General features: G+C 34.8%; 3 protein-coding genes across 5 annotated transcripts; 2 read left to right on the top strand and 1 right to left on the bottom strand.

Moving 5' to 3' along the window:
* LOC18786447 (agamous-like MADS-box protein AGL6) lies at window positions 5844-10098 on the top strand. The gene is made up of 8 exons (XM_020557124.1): window positions 5844-6200; window positions 8618-8693; window positions 8823-8884; window positions 9019-9118; window positions 9218-9259; window positions 9516-9557; window positions 9652-9794; window positions 9915-10098. Exons 1-8 carry the CDS (start codon window positions 6019-6021, stop codon window positions 10000-10002), a joined length of 735 nt encoding a protein of 244 aa, XP_020412713.1. The 5' UTR covers window positions 5844-6018; the 3' UTR covers window positions 10003-10098.
* Window positions 11751-14853, top strand: LOC18786688 (probable fructokinase-7). Of its 2 annotated transcripts, none has more exons than XM_007218645.2 (7): window positions 11751-11844; window positions 12182-12396; window positions 12556-12768; window positions 12852-13049; window positions 13135-13275; window positions 13413-13529; window positions 13656-14853. In XM_007218645.2, the coding sequence occupies exons 1-7, from the start codon at window positions 11751-11753 to the stop codon at window positions 13788-13790; spliced, it is 1113 nt and encodes a 370-aa protein (XP_007218707.2). In that variant the 3' UTR covers window positions 13791-14853. The 2 variants fall into 2 exon arrangements, with proteins under 2 accessions (XP_007218707.2, XP_020412712.1); XM_020557123.1 differs by lacking the exon at window positions 11751-11844 and adding an exon at window positions 11859-11877.
* Window positions 14586-20769, bottom strand: LOC18785269 (MADS-box protein SOC1). Of its 2 annotated transcripts, none has more exons than XM_020557125.1 (8): window positions 19704-20769; window positions 19410-19622; window positions 15971-16058; window positions 15753-15814; window positions 15529-15628; window positions 15372-15413; window positions 15193-15234; window positions 14586-15012 (listed from the first exon to the last, which is right to left on the bottom strand). In XM_020557125.1, the coding sequence occupies exons 2-8, from the start codon at window positions 19589-19591 to the stop codon at window positions 14881-14883; spliced, it is 648 nt and encodes a 215-aa protein (XP_020412714.1). In that variant the 5' UTR covers window positions 19592-19622; window positions 19704-20769; the 3' UTR covers window positions 14586-14880. The 2 variants fall into 2 exon arrangements, with proteins under 2 accessions (XP_020412714.1, XP_007221064.2); XM_007221002.2 differs by having other exon boundaries at window positions 19410-19632; window positions 19704-20768.

Genomic DNA, 26049 nt, shown 5'->3' on the forward strand with positions numbered 1-26049 from the left:
AAATAAATGGTTGAAAAATGAACCCAAAATTTTTGTGCCCAAATTCAACTGGAGATGACAGCGAACAGCGGGCATGCTGGAAAGTGGAGACTGAAAAGAAAGGCCATCATAATCAGGCCGTACCTTCCATTATGGCTTTTAGCAATTTCATTTCTTTTACCCTTTTCTCCCTCCTAACCACAAATAAATGTATCTAATAACTTCTACTTCAGGATTCACTTAATCGAAAATACTACCATACCATACATTCAAATATGATTTTTTTAATTTTATATACAAGTGATATTAAAAAAAAAAGAAAATTGAGAATAATGCTCTTAACCACTTAAATTATGAGTAACGTGCAAATATGTTATATTTTCAATGGTTAATTCGTACAACTTTTAATTCAAAATTCACTTTAACTAAAAATTATATCATACAACTAAGTAAGTATGACATATCAACGTTGATTTAATTGTTCAAAAAGTGCATAACCCTACCCATTGTTCTTACTTTCCGAATGCAAACTAACTTACTTGAAAGCAAGGTATGTCTAATTATGCAAAACAAAGCATGATCAATGAAAAACTACAAGTATTTCTATTGCTAAATACACAATTGACATCGAATAAATCCTAATCTGACATGTATATATACGGAATCATGTCATAACAAACAAGTACAAAATACTGTTTGGTTTCGTGGAAAGTTCCCTATCACATTAATCATGGGTTTCTTTTGGTCTTCCCCTTTCAACCATATACACGTCTCTCAATTCGTCTTTATATATAAAGTTTCTAATTATGCTTGATTTTATGTTTCTCATCATGAAGAATCCTTTTTGAGTTCTTGGGTAATCCTAATTTTGCCACTCATCTCATACTTGCATCCAATAATTTCCCATTGAGACAAGTGCATGTGTACTATAAATAAAAGGCATAATATTTCATTATTTTGTTCAAACCCATCAAATTCAAACTTCACATGCTAAATGAAAAAGACCTTTTAACCCCACTACAAATATAGAATCAAATTTTGCAGGTCTCTATAATTTAAATACCCAACTATAACCATTTCTATTATTGCTCCTCTAAGACCATTGGCATTAGTGGACTGTGATGCTGACAGCTCAGCAACCCAAGAGTTCCATGAATGGTATTTCACAAAGAAGAAAGGCAACCAAATTTTTAAGATTTAGGGCTGCATGTAGAAATTCAAGTCCCCATCATATAGAAATGGCCAATCATACACATTCATGGAATTTACCCAATAAATGTAGGGCAGTTTTTGAAATTTGCCCAGCAAAATTTATTTCCCTTAAAAATATTCAAGCAACATTCATGATTGATGTAACCTCATTTTATTCCAAATGACAAATTATCATGGGTTTAAGTTCTTAGTATATGTGCAGTGTGTGTGAGTTTAGTATATTATCGCACCTCTCAATAGGAAGGGTCTTAAAAAATTAATCTTTTTAATATTATTAAAATGAGTTTTTAAGCTTTTGTAAAAAAAATTATATTATTTTTAGGGTAAACAGCCGAAAACCCTCCTGGACTATATCGACTATCGAAATGTCCCTCCTTGATTATTTTTTTCAGCCAATTTAGCCTTCAAATTAAAAGAAATCTCCAATTTCACCCCTGCTGTTAGTTTTTCCCAAATTCCATCCAAATGCTCGTCAAAAACACCACATGAAGGCATGTGAGGCGTCTCATGAGGGTAATATCGCCATTCTATACCCTCAGCCCTCAGCCCCCTTTGACTGAATCGTTCGAAGGTCAATTCCCAAATCAGAGTTAGGGTTTCGAAAAAGGGTGAGAGTGAAAGAGAGAAAGCGACTGAAGATTCCAAAAAGGGACAGAGAAAGACAGACTGCGACTGAGAGATTCGATTTTAGGAGATATTTTGTGACTTGAAGATTCCAAACGAAGGTGCGACGGTAAAGGCAGAATGAAAATAAAAAATGGTGGGGAAGCTCCCATATACAATAAGTAACTTACTTTAGTTTCTTTGTTTGATGCAATTGTTTGGGTTTTACTATCGGATTTCATTGCTGGACTTGATGAAAAAGCATAATAAAAGGAAGAAAGTGGTCCATATGGTTGTTGTTTGTTGACTGAGACTTAGGTTGGGTTGTGAATGTGGTCCCTATGCATGTTGTTTGTTTATTGTTTGTCGGGTTCTTTGTCTGAGTTTGTATTGTATTGTATTGTATAGAGTAAATGTATATTGTACTGTATAAGGTAGATAGTAAATTAATGAGAAAATTTATTGTTGTGCAGCTAATCCTGACATGTTCACACTTGAAGTACATCATGGGGGCTACTTTGTTGATGGTTTATATACGGGAGGTATTGTACAATGGGTTTATGGGCAAGATGCAAATAAGGTTTCAATGCTTGAGTTATTTGAACTGGTTAAACACCTTGGTTATGATGAGCAGAACATTCAATACTATTACAAGCACAGGACAAATGGCTGGGTTGAAATTAGGACAGATAAAGATTATTTTGGAGCATTGAAGTTGGTGAAACCGAGGCAGCTGTTTGTGTTATACATAACTGACAATCCAGCACCTAGGCCTCTAAACGTTCAATCCCCAGTATTCTCTACACAAGGTGAAAATGCTGAACATTATGAAGACGAACATACTGCTCCTGGATATTATGGTGATGAAGAAAATGGGCAACATGAGTTCGTGGATGTTGAGATAGATGAAGAATTTGGTGAGGCAGAGGAAGAAGTTGAGGTAGAAAGTGATGAAGCTGAGCAAGGTGGGGAGGATGAGGAAGAAGATGGTGATTTCATAGATAGTGAGTTTGAGCAAAGTGATGAAGAGGACAACATGAATTTTCATAGGTATGTTGTGACTGAAGAGCAAGATGATGGGCATAAAAAACCAGGTGAGGGTGACACTGATGGTTATAATACATCATACTTAGAGAGTTTGCATGAAGATAGTGGAGATGAAGATGGGAAGAAAAGAGGTTTGAGGCAGCCAAAGTTCAAGCAGTACAATAAACAGCATGACCTTTTAGATCCAAAATTCCACTTGGGTTTGGAGTTTCCTAATATGCAGGAATGTAGAGAGGCCATAAAGTACTATGCATGCAGGTGTGCTAGAAGAATAAGATTTGTCAAGAATGACCCTAATAGGGGATGGTATGTGATGGTAATAAGGAGGGTGATAAGGCAAAGAGGCCTACTAAAGGTGAAAAAGCAAAGAGGCCTGCTAAGGGTGATAAGGCAAAGCGTCATAGTAAGAGTGATAAGAGTCAGATGCATGGTAAGGGTGAAGAAGGTCAAGAGGGTGAAGATGAATCTGAAGATAAACTTGAAGACTGTCCTGGGTTATTATATGATGCACATGTTGGGAAAGGGCCCACTGTTAGAGTGAAGACATACCATCCAATTCATACATGTGGCAGATCTCAAAGAACTAGGTTTGCCACTTCACAATGGTTGGCTAAAAGGTTTGATGAGGATCTCAGAACCAATCCTAACATGTTAGTTGTTGAGTTCATGACATTGGTGAGGAAACATTATAGTATAGATGTTACTAGGGACCAATGCTACAAGTCAAAGAATTTGGCAAATGAGAGGATTCAAGGAAGCATTGAAGAACAATATTCGAAGCTGTGGGATTATTGTGAGGAGCTTTCAACTGCAATTTCTTCTCTTCTTCGTGAAATTGATGAACATCAGCGACGTGAGAAGGTTGGAACGCTTGCAAATAGGGTTGGGTTCTGTCATCAAGGGTGGGTTCTGTGAAGAAGGGATGGTTTTTGTCAAATCTCCATGTCTGAAACGAAGGCTTCGTTCGAATAAAAGGGGGCTGAGGGCTAAGGGTATAGAATGACGATATTACCCTCATGAGACGCTTCACGTGCCTTTCACGTGGTGTTTTTAACGGGCATTTGGATGGAATTGGGAAAAAACTAACGGCATGGGTGAAATTGGCGATTTCTTTTAATTCGAAGGCTAAATTGGCTGAAAAAATAATCCAAGGGGGACATTTCGATAGTCGATATAGTCCAAGGGGGTTTTTGGCTATTTACCCTTATTTTTATTAAGTTTTAATTCATTAATGAATATTTTATTGTATATATATATATAAATAAAAGTAATATTGAAGGAGGGAGGGAGTATTTTTGTACAAACTATGGGGTTATTATAACTGATGTTAACAACGAGGACCAAGATAGATTCAGTGACAAAAATAATAATTGCTAAATACAGGGACTAAAATAAATCCAGTGACAAAAAAAATATTTCACACGTCATACTTGTTCATCATTTTGGTTATGTTTATCTTATTGAGGTTTTCTTGAGCCAATATCTTCCTATTATCTGTCTCTAATTTTCATCCGACAATTTATTTTTGGGTCGCATTCATCCAACAAACCTCAAGCCTAATAAGTAATTACCTCAGATTATTCGACGTTAAATGTCTAATTTCTTCATCTGGTATACAATATTTCTCTTTAATTAAGCCCATCATTCTAATTATAGACCTCATGTCAAGTGCCAGAGCTTGGCTTTATAGCAGGCTTTTGAGCTTTAAACCATCCAGCAACCCTAACATATCTGCGCATATGTTTCAGAATTAATACACAGACTTCGAGTAATCTGATTTCATACTCTTTTTCTGTAATATTTTAATTAATCATAGTCTTTTTGACAGTACGGTAATATCTAAATTACTCTAATATACAAAAAGAAGAATTGAACTCAAGTGCAAAGAGATATGCATTTTAATCGATCATAGTCTAACGAGTACTTTTCATTCAACTTAAAGATTGTTTAGGCTTAATATACACAACATAGTCTAATGAGTATTTTCAATCATTAAACTTCAATTCCACAACATCCATATTTGGATTGAGTAAAGTTCATGGACGAGAGTCTTATTATTTTGCGTGGAAGTTATACACAAACTTACAACTGATCTTATTATTTTACGCTATAGTTGAGTGCAAATTTTTGGAAAAATAGAAATTTTGTGCTAATTTTTAAGAGTTTTACTATACGGTGGAAATTAGTTCATCCCACCCCACTTCAATTAAAATTGGCCCACTTCACCCATCTGCCAAAACAAAGTTAGTCATTCACATGCACATCATAGATGAAAAGAGAAAAATAGCTCACTCAGACTCCTATGAAAATTCACTATTCCTGCTCTTCAAGAAATAAATATATATTTCGTCCTTCCAACTTACAAAATGCACATCTTGGGCCTAATGGTATAAGTAATGTGGTCTAGCATGAGATAACTTGCAAATTCACTACGTAATTTTATATTCAAATTTCGTACGAGCCTGCAGATTTATTCTAAGACCTTATACTCAATGATGTGAGAGTGAGAATACAAAATTGAAAATAAATAAATAAAATTTTCTTCTTTTACACTAATTAGGGTTAGGCCTTGGCGAATCTAACCCCAAAATGAAAATTTCTTGTTCCGGTACTTTTCATGTAACATTGTTGGCCCAAGTGATGTGAATGTGATAATCCATGCCTAGCTAGCTAAACTGCTTAGCTCTCCTCCACATGGAAACGAGTGAAGTAGGGGCGAGTGGGTTTGATTATTATTCATTTGTTGCCCTAACACTTAAGGCAAGCTTGTAATTTGCTTAAAATTTGCTTAAAATTACAAAGATAAGAAAAAGAGAATAAGCAAAAAAGAATTACTGGGTTTCCATTTTGTTGTAATATTATTAGAAGATCACACAGAATTGGTACATGTGCCCCCTCTATCTCTATTCTCTCTCTCTCTCTCTCTGCTAAAGCATACATCCCATTTCTATATAAGCAAAGGCCCCTCTGAACTCCCACTTCTCTCACACAGACACCTCCATTTTTGTGTAAGCTCCAACGATCCCATCTCTTACAGAGGACATAAAAAGTAGAGGAATATATGTATACATATAAATATATATAAGAATAACAAATAGACCCACATAAATACAATATCTCAGATAATCTCTTAATTGTTAAAAGAAGAAGAATTGAAGAGGTTAATATTGAGGTAATATGGGGAGGGGGAGAGTGGAGCTGAAGAGAATAGAGAACAAGATCAACAGGCAGGTGACTTTCTCAAAGAGAAGAAATGGTTTGCTCAAGAAAGCCTATGAACTCTCTGTGCTTTGTGATGCTGAGGTTGCCCTCATCATCTTCTCTAGCCGTGGCAAGCTCCATGAGTTTGGAAGTGCTGGGTAAGATTGCTCTCTCTCTCTCTCTCTCTCTCTCTCTCTCTCTCTCTCTCTCTCTCAAAAGAAAAACTATTTCTTTGCTTATCTTTTTGGTTGTGTGGTAATGGGGTATTTCTTAGATTTCCTTGTTCTTTTGTGTGCACACTTTCTTATTCAAGGTGCACTGGTTTGCATTTGTTTCTCTCAAAAAAGTTCATTCCTTTTTTACATATAATATTTTTTTTAAAATTTCTTTTGGGATTTTTGGTTTCAGATTTGTTGTTTTTAATTGAATACTACAAGCATCCTTCTTCTTCTGCTTCTCACACTCTCAAAGATTTAACTTTTGTTTTCCCTTTATTTTGTTCTATAGCTTTTAGATTTCTGTGCTGTCTTATGTTATTTCATGTCTCTGACATCTCACCCTGCCTAAGCAATATCTTTTCTGGTACTCCTTGTGCTCTATAACGATTTTTGGATCAAGCAAAGAAGGTTTTTCTGCGTCTCTATGTAAGAGAGATCATTACCAGCTTCACCACTCACAGATCGACACGTTTCATCATCCCTCTCTCTCTCTCTCTTCAGCCCTCTAGCTTGCTCTTCTGGGTATATGGATGTGGTTCCTTTTTTCCTGTGGTTTCATATATATGAGAACAAGTTCTCATCATATCATGTGGTTTAAATACCAACCAGCAGCAAACCTGACTAGGAAACTCCTCTTGTACCTCTGTGCAAGAACCGCCCTTTTTTTCTCTCTCTCTGAAGTAGGAGGAGCAATCAAACATTTAGCACACACACAGACACACAGACACTCCCTCTCTCTCTCTCAGTATCCATTGACTATCAAAACTTGTCCTCATTTCTTTAAATCCTATGATCTTTTGGTTTTAATACAGTCCCTTTCTCTCTCTATAAACACACCCATATCCCCAGATGTATATACTGGCCTCTTTATTTCATCTTTTGATCCCTAGATTCATTTGGATTCTCTCTCTCCCTATAAAAACTTCCAATGAGGCTGTGGCAAATCAAGTATTAGAAGCTCCAGAGATGAAATCTTGTTCTTCATATCTTTTGTCCTTCAGATCTATGGTAATTTGTTTTTATTTTTGTTTTTGTTTTAAAAAACTAGGGTTGCTCATTTTCTTTGGTAAAGTCATGGTTTTGGTCCAGATAAGTATTAAGTTTTGAACCAGAGATTTTTCAGAAAAGGTGTTACCTAAAATGGCCTTTTCCCGGAAAGTGAATCCCAGGTTGATTTAGCAAGAACTGGTAGTCAAGGATTTTGGTTTGACAAACTGGATCTCAGTCCAACTTTCAAATTGTATGTTCCATATTGGTGAATGGTACATTAAATGATTTATCTTCTACAATGTTTCCATGTTAATCAATGTATCCAAGTTCCCCCAGTAAATTTTGTTTTGTTTTGCTACTTTGGTGAAATTCCTCTCTCTCTCTCTCTCTCTCTCTCTCTCTCTCTCTCTCTCTGAAAGCCTTTCATGTGTCAAGATTTGCCTGCAATCTGAATCACATCTGATGATATCATCAGTCCAGTAGTTTATAGGTATGCCTTGCCTGTTTAGTGTTTCCCTTACTTTTCTGTACAAAATAATGTCATAGACCATATATTGCATAGCAAAAATTCCTTTTTTGGTTTCAAAAGTTTATTTCTTTTGAGTTTTGCGTACCTTCTGAAAATAATGTCTGAAACTGGATTCTAAAATGTTTCACTAAAATGCAAGCCAAAAAAGATTCAAGTATAACTATAAAGCTGCAACACTTGTTTAAATTAGTACAGACCATGTTGCCTATATATGAATCAAAATACTTGAGACCATGTATTTTATGGTGATTAACTGAAGATCCTTAGCCGCTCAACAAGGATCTGTGAGTCATGGACTCATTTGTGTATGAGAGAGAGAGAGAGAGAGAGAGAGAGAGAGAGAGATTCATTCCTTGTTTTTAACCATTGTGCTCAAAGAATGGCTAGTCCAATAGTTAATTTGCTGCAAATTTCTTGAAAAGTTCTTTCTTCACCAGAATCACTTGTGTAACTTCTACTTCTTTAATATTTCTTTGTTCCAACTTTAAGTTCTTTAATTTGATTCATGGGTAATTATGCAAATAAATTTTCTGCTCTAGTACCACATTAAAGTTGGGAGTACCCAATATATTTATTTTTTGTCACATTCTTTCCCAATTTATCATATGTCACATTGTTTGATTACCTTACATAATCAGCACAAAACATTTTATTTCTTAGAATATATGTATATGAAATGCTTGTAACGTAGCTCATCACAACTTGTGATAGCTAGGGCCACTTTGTTGGCTTCATATCTCCACTGTTCTCTTAGATGTGTTTGGTAAATTGCTTTGAATCAAGTTGCTATAATAGGCTCAAAACTCAACACTTTTTCCCTTATTCCTTCTCTTGGCAGTATGACCAAAACCCTCGAACGATACCAACATTCCTGCTTCAATCCTGAGGAAAACAGCACTGAACGTGAAGCACAGGTATTTTCCTTTCGAACCATCGATTTCACATAATTAATTAATTTGATGTATATATATATATATATATATATGCTTAATGATTCTTCATAAAGCGTTCTTAATTCTTGTTTTTGGCTGTTGATCATGCAGAGCTGGTATCAAGAAGTCACAAAACTGAAGGCTAAATATGAATCCCTTCTGCGCACTCAAAGGTTATGCTGCAACTGATTAGAAATCAATAGTTATATCCATAATTAAGTAAAAATTGATAGCTAGCATCACTGTATAATATATATGCTAACCTTGGTTTTTTTTTTTTTTTGGGTGCTATGTTTTTTTAATCAAGGCAATTGCTTGGGGAAGATCTCGGACCACTGAATGTGAAGGAGTTGCAAAATCTTGAAAAACAACTTGAAGGAGCTCTTGCACAGGCCAGGCAAAGGAAGGTAAGTAAGTGTGACAATGTTAAACTAACTAGTTATGAATTAATAAAATATAATTCGACTTTGAGATATTTTGTACATTCGGGTTGTTCTTGGTTGTAGACACAGCTTATGATTGAACAAATGGAGGACCTGCGCAAAAAGGTATAATTTTATATCATTTATACAAAGTCAACTGTCTTGTACAATAATTCTTACTTCTAAAAATAAAGAGACTGCCAACCCCATGATGAACACATAAAAATTCTACTAGCTAGGCAGGAACAATAAGATATTTCAAACCCGAATTTGTTCTCCTTTTCTTTCTTTTTCGGGTAAAGTTTTGTGTTCGAAATTGTCATGATTAGCATCTAATCCGACGTCCTCTTTGGTGATCATGGTTTCTAATTGAACATGGCAGGAGCGTCACCTTGGAGATCTTAACAAGCAGCTGAGGGTCAAGGTAATATATATCGACTGATATTTTTCTTGTTAAAACCAGTTGAAACATATATATTTATTTGGTATTCTTCTTCTTGCTTTGATTGTTATTTCAGCTGGAGACAGAAGGACAAAATCTTAAAGCCATCCAAAACATGTGGAGCTCGAATGCAGCAGCTGGAAGTAGCAGCTTTTCTTTCCATTCTTCCCAAACCAACCCCATGGACTGCCAACCTCATGAACCTGTCTTGCAAATAGGGTAAACTCTAATTAGATTAATTCTCTTTCGTTTTTTTCCAGAAAAAAAATTCAGAAAAAAGTGAGTCAACAATTATAACTGAAATGAGAGTTGTTGTTGTTGTTGTTGTTGTTCAAACAGGTACCATCAATATCTTCCTGCTGAGGGGCCTTCGATTTCGAAGAGCATGGCTTGTGAGACCAACTTCATCCAGGGATGGGTTCTTTGAAAGTCTGATCAATATGAAAAATAAAGGATAATTTATATATATATATATATATATATATATATTTATGATTGTCCATATGCATGGCTTCATTGTACTTGCAAGAATATATGACCCTATGGTTGCCCTACATATATTGTTTTGTTTTTGGAATTGTAATGCTCTCCACATATATATATATTTACTCGCTTTCAGATTGCTATATTTTTCGTCTAATCTTTCATCCATTTGTTTTCTAAAATTTATTTATTGAATTGCTTCTTTTGTCCACTGTTATATTAGAATTGTAATTTTGTAGAGATTGGACCCGTTTTACATTCTTTTAACTAAATTCCGAATTATTTTTCTCCTATTTAAACGGAAGGTTAATTCGATTGTATTATTTGAGCCGTTGCTCGTCCAATTGTTGATATATCAGTTTGTCCCTTAAAGTTTGGACCTCTGTTCCTCTGTTAGCCCAGTAGAATTCTTGTTAAGGAGAAGGACCATTCAATAGGGCCTTCGACCTTAGGTGGGCTTTTAAGTCTATTTTTTATTTTTTTGATCGAGTGGGCTTTGAAGTTTGATAAATCAAATCCAATATAAAATAAAACAATTATAAAGGTGGTTCGGGAATATGATAGGGTGTGTTTGAGTAAACGTTGATTTTTCTTTTATTTTTTGAGGGAAATGTTGATTTTTCAATTACTTAATGTATTAGAGCAGAGCATGCGTCCCCTTATCCTTTTTTATCTACGACACTCATCATTTAACCTTTTGTGCATGTCACCGAAAATAACCTTATTTTGATATCTCGTAATATGTAAGTTTTTGTCATAAAGAGACATTCTCGGTTGCAATTATATTTTTGAGAAATCTCTTTTCTTTTTTTTTTTTGGTTTTTGTCTAACTACTTTTTAAAGGGAAATGATTTGCACTCCAATTTTAACTTTCCATACACCTAATTAATATAATATATGTGAGCAAGATTAAGAAACTCAAAAACCAAGAAAAATTTCTATAAGATTAAGAAACTCAAAAACCAAGAAAAATTTCTATAAGATTAAGAAACTCAAAAACCAAGAAAAATTTCTATAAGATTAAGAAACTCAAAAAAAATTTATGTTAAAGAATAAGGCCTACACCGGCCAAGATCAATGCAGGTCAATTTGATAATCTTCTTACAAAGAATTTAGCTGACAGCAGGTTTCCCTTGGCAAGACTGGGTCAAAACATAAACTCCAATTCTATTTAACAAAACAAACAGCAAAGAACACAAAATGAAAGATAAATTAAGTTGAGATTCTGCTGCAGCCAACCCATATTTTCATTTCAAAATACAACCAAAAAAAAAAAACTCATGAATATCTAAAATAGGGACCATGGTTGAAGCAGTCACTTGGCAAAATTATTAACTAGAAATGAGTTTCTAGTTATTTCAGCTAAAATTAGCTCAAAAATAGAGAAAGTTGTTGGAGATATGGAAGCATTCTAATAATAGCAGAGCAGGCCGTGGTGGTGGTGGTGGTGGAACACAAAACCAATGTGCAATATATAAACTCTTTGTTTTAATCTGATTGTGAAACAGGGTTGATTTGGGTTTCGATTTTGTCAAAAACCAACGTTGATTGGCGTTTTTCAACTCTCAATTCAACGTTCGGTCACAATCAAATTCAAAACAATTTTTACCCAAAAATATATATATATATATATATATACATATATATCAAAAACAATAACTTGATCAGTTTCTGTAGAGTTAATTCATTATAATGGCCCCAACAGGTTGCAGCTGCTTCCCAGTGACACTCGAGCGATCCAAAAAGGGTAGCTTCAAGTTTGTTAGGAGTTCCTCCTCTGTTGCTGGTATTAATAATTCATTGCACCTTTAAGTTATGTGTTATTACTGGGAATTCTTGAGTTTGAAACAGTTTTATTCTCATCATCTTTTTTTCTTCTTCCTGGGTTTTTTTTAAAAGTTTCATTTGTACCCAATTGGATTTTTGAGGTCAATGATCGGATACTGATAAGAATTTTAACTCTCTCAGGAGAATTTTTGTGCTGATGAGCTTCCCAATCTGAAGAAGTTTCATTCATGCATTACCATTTTACAGTTTCAGATTAGTATTAGTAACTTGCTGCCACTAATTTGGTACTTCTATCAATATTGATCTTTAACTCTTAAGCAAATGGTCCCATGCAGGTTCATCTAAATCATTTTCTTTTAAGAAAAGGAGCACCCAAGAGAAAAAAGCACTGATTGTTTGCTTTGGGGAGATGTTGATCGATTTCGTCCCAATTACTGCTGGAGTTTCTCTTGCAGATGCAGAAGGTTTCAAAAAAGCTGCTGGTGGAGCTCCTGCTAATGTTGCAGTTGGAATATCAAGATTAGGAGGCTCAGCAGCTTTTATGGGCAAGGTGCTTTTTTCTAAGCATGCAAGATCAATATTAATTTTCAGCTTCATTGTTTTATCACTAGTTTTATGAACATTTTGGTTTACATCATATTCTTCTCTGATTCTCATCTATCATGTGAGTCTGTTTATAACAGTAAAGTCTCTACGTTCTGCATCTCAGGTTGGTAAAGATGAATTTGGATACATGTTGGCTGATATTCTGAAAGAAAACAATGTGGACTATTCCGGCATGCGTTTTGACCCAAATGCAAGGACTGCATTGGCATTTGTTACACTCAGAAGTGACGGGGAACGTGAATTCATGTTCTACCGCAACCCAAGTGCTGATAAGCTTCTTCATGAGAAAGAACTTGACGTGAATCTCATAAAAAAGGTAACTTCAATATTCTCTTTGATGAAAGTTTATAGGTTATAGTCATTTTCTTCTTCAGTTCCTGACAATATTGACTGATGCAGGCTGACATTTTTCACTATGGATCGATTAGTTTGATAGAGGAACCATGCAGATCAGCTCATCTTGCTGCAATGGACATTGCCAAAAAGGCTGGTTGTATCCTCTCTTATGATCCAAACCTGAGATTGCCACTGTGGCCATCTGCAGAGGCTGCTCAGCAAGGCATTATGAGCATATGGAACCAAGCTGACATTATTAAGGTGCATTTTCCAAAAACCACCCATCACATTATGATCAACAAATAATATAACTAAGATATGGGGAATAATATTTGCAAAATTGCAGATAAGTGAGGAAGAAATTGAGTTCTTGACTGGAGGTGATGATCCTTATGATGATGATGTGGTCATGAAAAAACTTTATCACCCCAATCTGAAGCTTCTGATAGTAACTGAAGGGGCAGCAGGCTGCAGATACTATACAAAGGTAAACATCCACGTTTTGATGCTAACATTGATCTTAAACCTTCTATTCACTGTCAAATCAAAACATTAGGCGTTTTGGCATCTTTTCTCATTCTTTGTCAATTTGTTTTTACTGATCCCTTTTTTACTGTGGTCTAGGAATTTAAGGGTAAGGTTGAAGGCATCAAAGCTGATGCTGTTGACACTACTGGTGCCGGTGATTCGTTTGTCGGTGCCATACTCAACAGCTGGGGTTCAGACCTAAATCTGTACAAGGTATGTAATTTGTCACCTTGTATGACTTGAATCTTGAGTCATATGCCACTGGCTTCGGTATCAAACCAACGATACGACTTGTTAGAATGTCAGTATGGTATTGAAATCTTGATTTTTCTTCTTCAGGATGAAAAAAGGTTGAGAGAAGCTCTCTTGTTTGCCAATGCATGTGGTGCTCTCACGGTGCAAAAGAAAGGAGCTATACCAGCAATGCCCACAAAAGAAGCTGTCGACCAATTTCTTCACCAAACCACTGCTTGAGAGGATCATATAGGATAACCATTAGATCATAAACTTATATTCTTACACAAAAAAGGGGGAAAACAAAAAATGAAAAAAGCAGAAGAAAAAAAAATAGATTTATTCTTTTAAAATAAATTGGTTTCCATGCTAAGGAAACCAGGTTTGAGGGATGATTGTGCTTGGAGGTGGACTCTGATGCTAAGCTTCTGGTGGTGCTGCACATAATGTTGAAGCTATCATTCATGATATCACGTAGTTGGGGTGTGTCATTTTTTATGAACATTAGGAGGGCAGTTTGGGCAGGTAATAGGGGTGGCTCATGAGTTTTTTTTTCGGGTGAATCGAGTCTAGGATTTACCCTTCGCACCCCACCCTATCTCATGCCATGGGTGACTCATGAGTTTTTGGCTTTCCATGCCTCTGCTAGTACTAATTGGCTTGAATCTCCCCAATATTGGGTACTTTCTTTTCTTTACATGGATGTAGCAAGCTGCAATCTGTTCTGTTATATAAATTCTTTCCATCTTTTTTAATCATTTAAAATCGTTTCTATCGTTTGCTTCAAACAAAGAGAGGGAGGGGAAGCAAGGAAATACCTCAAATAGTTTCAGAGCATTTATCTTTGCAACCGAGATCATATGTGAGATTCTCCAACCCGAATACCGGTTGTATATAAACAAAAACCAAAAAATAAACAGGCAGAGGGGGTGTACTTTTAAACTAAGAATATGTTACACATAACTATTAGACTCTGAAGAACATGATATTTAAAAACTTCTGCCAGCTAACTGACGACAGATGCTCTGCATTTCATGCAAGCATAACGGCTCAGGAAATAACACTGGAGAATTTGTCTTTGAAAAATAAGATACATCAAGATGAGATAGTCCAATAGTATTTCGTGGTCATATATATATGCATCACAATCATTTCAAGAAGCCAATTAATATGATCCCTATTACAATACAGTCTTATTGCTTGCAAAGCTCCAATGCAGCAATTTAGCGGAGCAACAATCTAATGCAGAAACCAAAACAATCTAAAAACTACAGAATTTTATATTCCTGCTCAGCCATGGCATTAGAATATTAAGCACTCTGAGGAGAAGCTAGCGCTTCATTCTTCTTTCTGGCAGTCCAATGAACAATTCAGTCTCAACATCAGAACTTGGACTACTTTCAGTGTAGGCTAAGTTTTCTCTTTGCTCATTTGATGCTTTCCTTGGTTGGATTTTACCACACTACAAAGAAGAATAAAAAATTGTTTTAACATATATTGAGTTTTTCGGTTTCTTGGAAGCAGATTCGTCTTGTCCAACAATTTAGCTTTGAATGCATATCCATGACATCATAAGGATGAAAATGAAAACAGAAAAAGTTTATTTATATATAAAATTAAGAAATTGAGAGGAGGCACTTACCTTCTCAATTAGTCTTTCATTTTCAGCTGCTAGGGCTTTCCCCTGAATTTCATAAAAAAATAAAATAAAAAATAAAAAAAGGCGTCATATTTAGTTAGCTAGCACAAGCACAAACTTTGGGAATATAGAACAACAAACAGCCCATAATTTTTTTTTAACTTTTTATTGTGGCAGTTTACCTTTTCTCTCAGTTGGTCAATCTGTTCCTTGAAAACTTGAGTCTGGAGTATTAGGCAAAAAAACAAAACGTAGGTTAAATATCCATTTAGTAAAAATGAGACTGTTACTGTCAGATTCTATTGAAAAATGCAGCACAACGTTTGGTTTAAGATCAACCTTTCTTGCTCGAACGTTGCTCACGCTCCTCTCCAACTGTTGCTCAATTTCTTGTAGCTCTTCAATAGTGCATGATCCTAGACCCTCTCCCAAGAGCTTCCTGAAGCAATTGCAATGCCAGGTTCAGAAAGAGGCGCTTTACAAAAGAAGAGTGAAAAAAAAAAAAAAAACTGACTATTTCAACTACGGCGTGTTATAAGATACAAGAAAAGTTTCAGATGAACCGTTTTGATACTTCAAGAAGCTCTATCTGCTTCATCATGCTAGATGATTCTTGCTTCAGGTGCTGCACAACAATTCAAATGCAAACTCATCAGAAAATCAAGAGAAGAAAAATCTAATGCACTTTCATATGATTTGTTTAGAGTTCAGGGTTCAAAATGTGCGGCCAGTTCACTCCAGTCAAATTTTGGAAGAAAGGTAATGGTTTCCAAGAATTCACCTGCATATTTTGGTCAGTGGAAACGGATTTGTTGCTGGTATGGTTGTCTTTTGTATGCTTCTGATAACGTTCTATGGTTGTCTGCATGCTGAGTATTAAAACCAATGTATTCAAATGAACAAATCCTGTACATATTATCTAAAAAGATGTGTTTCATAGAATTAGAGATCACATGGCATTGTAATATGGCAAGCCAAAAAGGCGTAGGAAAATATATGGTAGTTCATCGTTTCCTCTATTGCTAAAACATTGACATACACTGCTCGTGGTTTTGATAGTAGTAGTAGAACACTGCTTGGGAAAACTGACTTGGGGTTTATTATGACAAGTAAAAGAACGAGAGAATTAATATAAATGAGTAAAAACAAATAAGGCAATCACAAAGAACATAGAGAATTACATTAGGTGGTTTGAATTTTATGTTAGGCCAGATTAGTTATGAATGAGAATATCAATCAAACTCAAGCAACACAGAATGAATCGGAAGATAAAATAAAATGAACATGAAGAATTTAACGTGATCCAAAATATGCCCACGTTCATAGGCAAGGATGAAAATATCTGCCGATGCATCATTATATCTCGAATCTGTTTTTCAAGACAACTACAGCCTTCAACATAGCAAAAATGCTTGATTTCCACAAAATACTGATTTGAAAAAAAAAATGGAAAAGGAAGAAGAAGCAAGGATGACACACTCAACCCTAATAATTTCCTAAAAGTACCAATCTAGAGGAAGAAGAAACAAGGATGACACACCACAAAATACCAATCTATGACAACTTCAGCAATATAATTGGGTTGACAGAATTTGATTCAAGGTGGAAATTGCTGGATATTGTTTCACAAATTCTTAATCTGGCTTGGTCCATATGGTAAACTTTGTGTTTTAGTGAATTATTTGTTTGGCTTGGGTAGAAAAGATTGTATTCCTTGTCATCAAACAAGGAAATTCTGACCCAAATGCAATCACTTCATACATTTCCAGGACACAGAAACCTAATGATGATTTGTGTGTTGATATCTACTGGTGATTATTTGGGTTTATGTATCTACACTCCTATGATTTTATGTGACTTAAATTAGAGTTTAAATCCAAACCATCTACCTACTAATGTTTACCTTATTTTGTTCAAACTTGGAAAATACATTACAAGAGAAAGATAAGAATCTGGACATGCATGACACATCATTTCATGGCATGGCAATTAACTCTACTTTGGCAAAATATGTAGATAATACAAGACATAATGAGTGACTCTAGGAGCCTATGTCCTATATGGCGATTACAAAATCTGTCACGGGCACAGCTATGACATAAAAGTGTAAAGTACATTGTTGTCTTTCTCTCTATCTCTCTCTACCTTTCACACAATCGTCCAAGTTATTTAAAGCTTTCCAACTAAAAAACAAGTTACTTTATGAGCACAGTGCTCCCAAAACTGCTACTGCTATAACAGCCCTACCATGCAAGTGGTGGAAAGTAGCTAGGCAGAGTAACAGTATAGTAACTGACTATTAAATAGATTGACAAGATATGCATATATTGCAGTCAAGTGTTTACTGAACTTTGCATTTGGTTCACAGAAGAAAGTGATAAAAAAAAACCCTTAATTAAATCCCTAATGCCTATGGAATCCATCATAGAAACAGGTTATCAGAATGTCTACACATGTATAATAGTCTACATTAGAAGGGAAGGGGGTATTTCTCACACACACACACCGCTAAGGTATTATGAGAATTTGAACTTAATACGACGTATGTAAGTTAATGCCTTTTTTCACTAGGCTAGACCGCTTGGGCAACATATATAGGAGGTTTAGTTATAGACAAACATAGAAACCCTAGTTGCTGTACAAATAACATCCAAACTGTTTGCATAAATTTCCGAAGTTAACTATTAAAAAGCTCTGGAAATACTACAAAACACTACCTAAGGGGATCCTAAACTAAATAAAAACTATAATGGGGACAAGTTCATGTACTACATTATGAATACTAGCCTCTCTGTACGCGCTTTCGCGCATGCGAGAGGTTTTTTTTTAAAAAAATTTAAATTTATTTTAGAATTAAAAAAGATAATGGATATTTGTGTTCCATAAAAATAGGACCCATTATCTCAATTTTCTTTTAATTTTAATTTTTTTAATATGAAAAATTGTGAATTTACCATATTATCATCATTTAATTAATAATTTCAATTCTTAATGTTTGCATTAACCAAGGGCATTTTCTGGTATTTTGAATGTTTCACCATTCTCTGCCTTTTGCTTTATATATATAGATAAACGTATGCATGAAAAGAAGGATAATGATCTTTCAAATGTGAAACATGTCATCAATCAGGATACTGTATACAAATACACGTATATATCATGATGTGAAGGATAATGATCTTTCAAATGCGAAACATGTCATCAATCAGGATACTGTATACAAATACACGTATATATCATGATGTGAGTGATGTTAATCATCTTTTCTGAGGCCATATACAGTGCATTATAAAAGTAAATTGTTTCACCTTTTTTTCGTACATATTTTCATGTGTATTCATTTTGAGTCTTATTTGATAGATCTCAACAAATACACTCTAATAATACAAATTTTATGGAAAACATACATGTATATATGTGGACTGAAATTCATGTTTCTTTAAAGCTGTTTTAGAAAATACAAATCTTATTTTAGTTTTTTTTTTTAAATAAAATTTTGCATGCACTCATCACCTTTTATCAAATAATGTTGAGAAAAAAGTGAAGATGATGCATTTGTGTCTCAATACATTTTCCTGATATGCTAGACTAAATAATATTATCTCCCAATTTAAATAAAATAAAATAAATAATTACTGTGCACTGGGATCGATTATAATTGTAGGAAAATGGACATCTAGAATGAAAATGATCATATCTCAAAGTTTGGACGAAAAAACTGATGTGGTAGGTAATGTCTATTCTCTATTCTCTCGCTCTTCCCACATATTTGTCCTCTCTTGTTAATTAAAATTACAAACAATAAAAAAACTTAATCAAAGCATTAATTGTGATTAAGCCAGGTTTGTTTAATGTAAATCTTTTCGTACATTATTCTTCCTTCAGTTTCTGCGGATGAAGAAACCCATTAGTAATTGACAATAGCAAGGCAAACTCAGTGGAAGGAAACTAGATTACTGTGCCACTTGTTCAAAGGTTACTATAAATAGAAATGCAAGTACTAACGAAAAACAAATATGCAACTTAGAAGGAAAAGGAAAAAAGGACTTCATATATAAACCTACAAACAAACCTCGATCGTACAGACCATTATTTATGTATGCTTGACAGTGATTATATATATTAATACTGGATCTATTAATTCTCATTCATAAAAAAGAACATTGATATAAATATATATATATATATATATATATGTGGGGAAGCTTCTAAATAAATACCTCGAACTTGCAAATTCATAGAGCTTTCCCCTTGGAGAGAATATTATGAGCGCAACCTCAGCATCACAGAGAACTGAAAGCTCAAAGGCCTTCTTTAGAAGACCACTTCTCCTCTTTGAGAAGGTGACTTGGCGGCTGGTGGCGTTCTCTATGCGCCTCATCTGGGTTTTTCCTCTCACCATTTTTAACAGAAGGAAGCGCTCTCAGCTTTCACTGCACAAATCTATTCAGAACACAATGTGTCAAAAAGGGATAAGAGTTGAGGAGAAGGTGAAGAAGTTAACTGAATCTTACCCAATAGGTAAAGTTAACCCAAGAAGCTTTTTTTGGGTTTGTTTTGTGGAAGAGAGAGGTTTTGTGACTTGTGGGTAGGACTTGGAAAGATGATAAAGATGAGGTTAAATATATTGGATCCTCTTCTTCAATTCAAATGGGTTTCAATATATATAGAATTTGTGTAAAGGAAATATGAGTTCGTTAATCAAAATGAAGATATGAAGAAGAGAGAGAGAGAGAGAGAGAGAGAGAGAGAGAGAGGCAAAGGGGAAGAATTGAGTGCTAAGAAATTGGCCCCAAATAGCCTCTTGGTTACAAACAAAAGAAGGAAGAAGAAGCCCAAAATGGAAAGAACAGAAACTAAAAGAGACCTTCTCAGGTTTGTGAGCAAAGACTTTGGACTAGACCCTGAAAAATACAAATATATATATATTACATAAAATAGGTGGGTTTTTGTGATTGATTGATTCAACTCCAAGAACCAAAAGACAAAGCAAAACAGAAAACTTCTTCAGCTCAAATCTCCTCAACAAGCCAAATAGAGAAAAACAGAGTTTAAAGGGAGCTGAGCCAATTTTCTAAATATGCAAAAAGAAACCCAGAAAGAAGCTATGGACAAATAAGAGAGGAAGAAGATGCCAAAGAAGGAAAGAGAGAGAGAGATGAGGAGGATTGAGAGAGGAAAACCACAAAGACCCAGAAATTATAGAGAGAGTAGGAAGGAAGATTTTGAGATTGATTGACCTTTACTTGGGCTCACACACCACCAAGCTAAGCACAAGCTGTACCTACCTTTGCTTTTTTTCCCATATATATCTTCATTAATGTCTTTATTTTCCTCCCTTAGAACCCCACCTTGAAAAAGAAACATAAAAATATACTATAATAATATATAAATCAGCGGTTGGCAACAAAAAAGCCCCATATCCTTTGCTTGTTTTGGTAAAACCCACAAAACTGACCAGAAAAAGAAATTCTGGACACAAAAGGCAAAAAAACACTCGACTATGAGAAAGGAAGCAGCTTCCTCTCCCCTTTGGTTCATGAAAGTCTCTCAGACACAAAACCAAGTCCTCTTTCTCTCTCTCCTCTATCTCTATGTGATATATTAAATAAATATATGCCACTTTATATATATATATATATATATATTTATTTATTTATTTATCTTTAATGATTATTTATGTATTTAGTTTTGTGTTCTTGTGACAAGAGGGCTGATAGAAAAATCAAAAGCAAAGAACGAAAAAGAAAAGAAAAAAAGGGTGTGGAGTTAAAAATGGCAAGGATAGTACAATGTTAGCAACACGTCAACATCGTCCGTACAACTACGTACCCATTGGACCAATCAGAAGTCGAAAACGCAACAAGCCTGTATCATTAACTTTCCTTTTCAAAATGAGGGGTGCAGTCCCCACAGGCCACCACCTTTGTCTGGCATACATCACATTTTGCCCTTTTTCCCACTTTTTTTTTTTAATTTTTTTTTTAATTTTTTTTTTATTAGTTTTTAAGACCACAAAAAAATCATTGAATTAATGCATCTGGGTGGATGACGTGGAGCCAAAGCCTTATGGATGTGAACCTGACGTGTTTTTATTTTTTTCTTTGGTAAAGAATGAATCTGAAGCTAGGCCTCTACACAAAGGAAAAAGCCTAGTCATAGATTAGCCTAATTAAGAAAGGATTGTTAGGTTTTTTCTGTAGAGTTTGATTTATTTTTTTCTTTTTTATGATTGCTTTCTAATGATATGGATGTGACAACGAAAACACAAACAAATGGTGTACACGGCTTGTAAATAAATTGAATTTGTTTAACCTTTCTCTTTGACATAAGGTTACATGGCACGGCATGAAAACGAAATTATGTACCCTTAGCACATGGGTGATATGGTTTTTTTCATAACTTTTTTTCTTTTTTTTTTTTAAATGAAGATGAGTTTTTATATGTGGTTGCTATAAGAGAGACCGACATGTGATAATTATATGAATATTCTTATATGCTGAATTTTGTGTTATTCTTTGAAATGCATTCATTTAAATCTTGGAGTGCTACCGTAAAATTCGAGGAAAAAGAAAAAGACAAAGAAAACAATAATTTGCCTTATCCTTTGAACAGCAAGAAAAAGGAAGATAAGGAATAAAACAATAGTCATACATCCATAAACCCTCAAGTGAAGGGTGTTTTACCAGTATGAATTGCATGAATGTTCAATCACATGGATGTAATTCAATAAAACACTTATCTTCTTGTAGGGGTTATCCTAATCTGATCTCATAATTTGAATCGTACATGTTCAAGTCCCATTATGATGTCATGTATATACTTTTTTAAATCAACCAAATTAAACAAACAGTTATGCGTGGCACAAAGTTCTTCAACGAACGTCTTTTCTTTCATGAAAATAATTTTTTCATATCATTGACCTTATTATGTTTTAACGTTATTTGTAAAGGGCTTATAGCTCAAGTAGTTAAGCGCATTAACCCTTGTAGTCGATATCCTAACCTCGATTCTCAACTCATATCCCCTCACCCCTTAGACTAACCATAAGAAGTTATTATCTTAACATAGAACATTATATTGACTTTCAACCAAAAGTGTGTATCACAAAATTCAAACATAATCCTTTATAATTGAAAGTTCAATAACAAAACTTAAAACTAGAAAAGTAACCATGAGTTCGTGATACAAGGACCTAGATTAAAAGTATATGTTTTTTTTAATATCTAATTAAAAAATTATAAGTGGGGATCAACAGTAGCTAGCTAGGCTTCTGTGGAAGGGATTTTTCTCTTTCTTGTGTGAGCGAAAGGATAATGTGAAAATGGCAGCAAAGCCAGCCATTTGTTGCTCTGGAGATCTTTTATCAGAAAAACAATGCTTCTTTTTGCACAACACAGCCATTGGACGCTGCAAAGACAAATTTTACTTAAAAAATTGTTTCACTTTTGTATACCAAACCCTTACCAAACTTTTATACCACAATTTCAAATCCTCGAACACTTAAGAAAATAAATATGCCTTTCTGGCCCATGAACAAAACGACATATATACCTTGTATTCATTTTAAGCGGCCATGGCCAAAATAGAAATGAGGCCCTTAATTTCTCTTTGCATGTAATCATAATTTAACAAGGAAAAAAATTTAACACATGTATTTTCTTTTTTGCTTGAACATAGTAGTTTAATTGAACTAAAATAACAAATGTAATAAGGTCTAGGTCATGGTTATCGTCGTTGAGGAGGTCGAATGGATTGACTGAAGCTTTGCTGTTCAGCTGGGCTTCTTCTTCTTCGTGGTCTGACTGATTCTACAGTTGGTCATATTCTTGTTCCTTCAAAACTTTCTTCAACAACCGACTCGACATTGCCACAAAATCCCTTCCCGATTCTCTCAAATTCTCAACCTTCACAATCATTTTTTTTTAAAAAAATTACTATTATTTAATAGATTAAAGTTAATTTTTTTAAATTACAAATTTGCCCTTAATATTGAAGGAAAATTGGGTGTACATTCAAAAATTGATAGCGAGTCACAAATTGACCTATTTCATATAGTTTAAGTCCTTGATTTAACGAAAAGAAAGTCTAGGGGATAAATTGACAATCATGATATAGCTCAGCGGAAAAACAACATATCAGATAACTCTAAGTACAATATATAATGTGTGATTCTATTACTAATATCATCGATGCCTTTTGTGACAAAATCTCACACATATTGGGGTACGCAGGTGGTTAAGTTGAGGGACGATATCGGTGTTGCTATTAGTAGGTTGATAGTCCATCTCTATATATTTTAATATAGTGGTATCGTAGTGAGTTGATTAACTGGGCCTTTACCCTTAACCTTTGCCCAATATGTGGTGTTCACGTATTGAGATTGAATGTTTCACATTACCCCATACCCAATACGTGGTGTTCAAGTGTTGGGCTGCAATGATAAGCAGTAGTCAGGTTTTTGGTTGCAATTAGAGGTGTCAAATAGGCTGAGCCGGCCTGACCTGTTTAGAGTCGATCCATTTAATAAACAAGTCGTGCAGGGTTTGTCTATTTAGGAAAATCATCAATCCCGATCTGAGCTCACGGCCCAAGCCCATATGGTCTTGGGCTGTGCTCATGTCGGGCCACTAAACGGGCCGACGCTAAATTTGACTTATGTACTGCATTTGTCTTGTAATTTTTTTACAAATTCTTTTAAATCTTTTTTACAACTATATATATACTAATAAGCTTTTTTTTTTTTTTTTTTTTAAAGGTCAATAACTTTATTTAAAGTACATTTAAATAGAAAATTGCTAGATTATTGTTTGGGTTTTAAAAATTGAAACTTGAAAAACAAAATTATTATTTTACATATAAAGAAAACATTACTTTTTAATATATATTTTATTAGAGAAAAGAAATAAACTTAAATTTAAGATATATATATATGTAATAATATTATGTCTTATTTTTCTCTAAAACATGTATAATTTAATAAATGGGCTTTAAATGGGTCGGTCTGTTGGATTTCGGATCGGCACGATCCGCAACGGGCTACGAAACTGGCCCAACCCATTGGACCTAATTACCTCATCCCAACACGGCCCAAAGATACTGACCGTGTTGTGTTAGGCCTAGAGGTGTCACACGGGACTAGCCGACCCAGCATGGCACAAACCCAGCTAGTTTAAATGAGGCACGACACAAGCACGAATATTAGTGGGTCGTGCTCGGCACGACACGAAAGTAAACCGAATCGGAATAAAAAATGATGTCCACTGAACCGGGCCAGCTAGTGGCCCGACATGGGTCGGGCTTGGCTCGAGCCCACTTCAAACATGGCCCAAGCCCGAGCCTGCTTCAAGCCCGGCCCACTTAACTCTTCTTTTTTTGTCTCAAAAGTCAAAATGCAATAATTTGACATCTAATGCCATTGTTTATATGTTTTTTTTTTTGTTTTTTTATAATCATAATCATATATTTGTTGTCTTTCATTTTGGGGAAATTACTTGGATCCTTAATTAATTAAACACATCAACTATCAACTGTAAATTAATTCAACAACTTTGGACTTAAAAGAGACAGAGTCAAAATTAGATTATAGGGTTGATATCTAATCAGTACATATGACATATATGCTTCTCTTATAATCAAAGTAAGACATTTCTTCACATATAAAATAATAAGTTGTTCAAAGTTGAAAAGTTGAAGTGGATTTTTTTTTTCAATTGGACACTTTTGGCCGACCCTCCCCTTACATGAGAAGCGTACATGTGTGCCTTTTCAAAGAGTCTATTTTAGGCTTAAGTGGCGTTACTGTTTTCTGATAAATTTGTTTATTGAATTCAGCAAAATTCAAATAGATTATAAAATATCTAAGCCTGGAAAATTCTTGGGCCCGAGTACGGCCCGGCCTGTTTCAATGTGGACCTGGGCTTTGGACCGGGTTGGGATCAATGGTTTTACTAAATGGGCCAACACGGCACAGTCGAATAAATTAAATGGGCCGGCTCGGCCATGCACAAATACGTTAAAGGCACGAGTTTAAATGTTGGGCAGCCCGTTTGACACCTCAAGTCGGGCCTTACTTAAACGGGAAGTGCTCGTGCCTTGCTCGGGCCATGTTTGACACCTCTAACTGCAATGATTGACTCTGATGTGGGATTTGTTGCAAGTGTGGCCCACTATGTGGTGATCTCATGTGAATAAAGTCCTACATCGAAAACTTAATAAAATAAATACAATAAATAATGAGTGGTTCCACTATTAATATCACCGATGCCTTTTGTGATAAAACATCATATCTATTGGTCTATGTATGTGATTAAGTTTAGGATAATATTAGTGTTAGTAGTAATAGACCGGTGGTCCGTCTCTTTGAAATTTAACAACTAGTGACTCACATAGCCAACACAAAACTATTTTTTGAAAAGAAAAAAAATGGCAAATTGGATGGAGCTTAGAAAATCAATCGCAGTAAGGCCTCACATTGGCCCCAAGTTTGAGACTTGATAAAAGTTTAAGGAAAAGAGACAAAACGGTAGTTTACTCTCAAGATTATATCACATGATGTATTGAATTACAAGTTTTTGAATTTTAGCAAAAGAATATATCTTATTAATTGTAGATCACGTTTTCTGAAAAATCCATAATGTGTTTCTTCTCACAACAACATGCTTCATGCATTGATATGATAATTAATACCCCACATCCACCATGCATATTGTGATCAATAAAAAATCTAAAGAAAAAAATGCTCAAATTTCTCATGTGGAATGATGAGTGGTTGGGGAGGAGGTATCCACCTTCCGACCATATAAAGGGGATGCAGGCAATCCGACCCAGAAAAAGAAAAAGGAAAGAAGGAAAAACAGA

Source organism: Prunus persica, chromosome G2, assembly GCF_000346465.2.
Source record: "Prunus persica cultivar Lovell chromosome G2, Prunus_persica_NCBIv2, whole genome shotgun sequence".
Classification (NCBI taxonomy): domain Eukaryota; kingdom Viridiplantae; phylum Streptophyta; class Magnoliopsida; order Rosales; family Rosaceae; genus Prunus; species Prunus persica.

Excerpts from the sequence above, each read along its gene's own strand:
- LOC18785269 (XM_020557125.1), bottom strand. The coding sequence starts at position 19,591 with ATGGTGAGAGGAAAAACCCAGATGAGGCGCATAGAGAACGCCACCAGC. Across the intron at positions 16,059-19,409 it reads TATGAATTTGCAAGTTCGAG|CATGCAGACAACCATAGAAC; the intron begins GTATTTATTTAG and ends TTTAATACTCAG. Across the intron at positions 15,013-15,192 it reads ATGAAAGACTAATTGAGAAG|TGTGGTAAAATCCAACCAAG; the intron begins GTAAGTGCCTCC and ends TCTTCTTTGTAG.
- LOC18786688 (XM_007218645.2), top strand. The coding sequence starts at position 11,751 with ATGGCCCCAACAGGTTGCAGCTGCTTCCCAGTGACACTCGAGCGATCC. Across the intron at positions 11,845-12,181 it reads GAGTTCCTCCTCTGTTGCTG|GTTCATCTAAATCATTTTCT; the intron begins GTATTAATAATT and ends GGTCCCATGCAG. Across the intron at positions 13,276-13,412 it reads GCTGCAGATACTATACAAAG|GAATTTAAGGGTAAGGTTGA; the intron begins GTAAACATCCAC and ends ACTGTGGTCTAG.
- LOC18786447 (XM_020557124.1), top strand. The coding sequence starts at position 6,019 with ATGGGGAGGGGGAGAGTGGAGCTGAAGAGAATAGAGAACAAGATCAAC. Across the intron at positions 6,201-8,617 it reads CATGAGTTTGGAAGTGCTGG|TATGACCAAAACCCTCGAAC; the intron begins GTAAGATTGCTC and ends TTCTCTTGGCAG. Across the intron at positions 9,260-9,515 it reads TGGAGGACCTGCGCAAAAAG|GAGCGTCACCTTGGAGATCT; the intron begins GTATAATTTTAT and ends TGAACATGGCAG.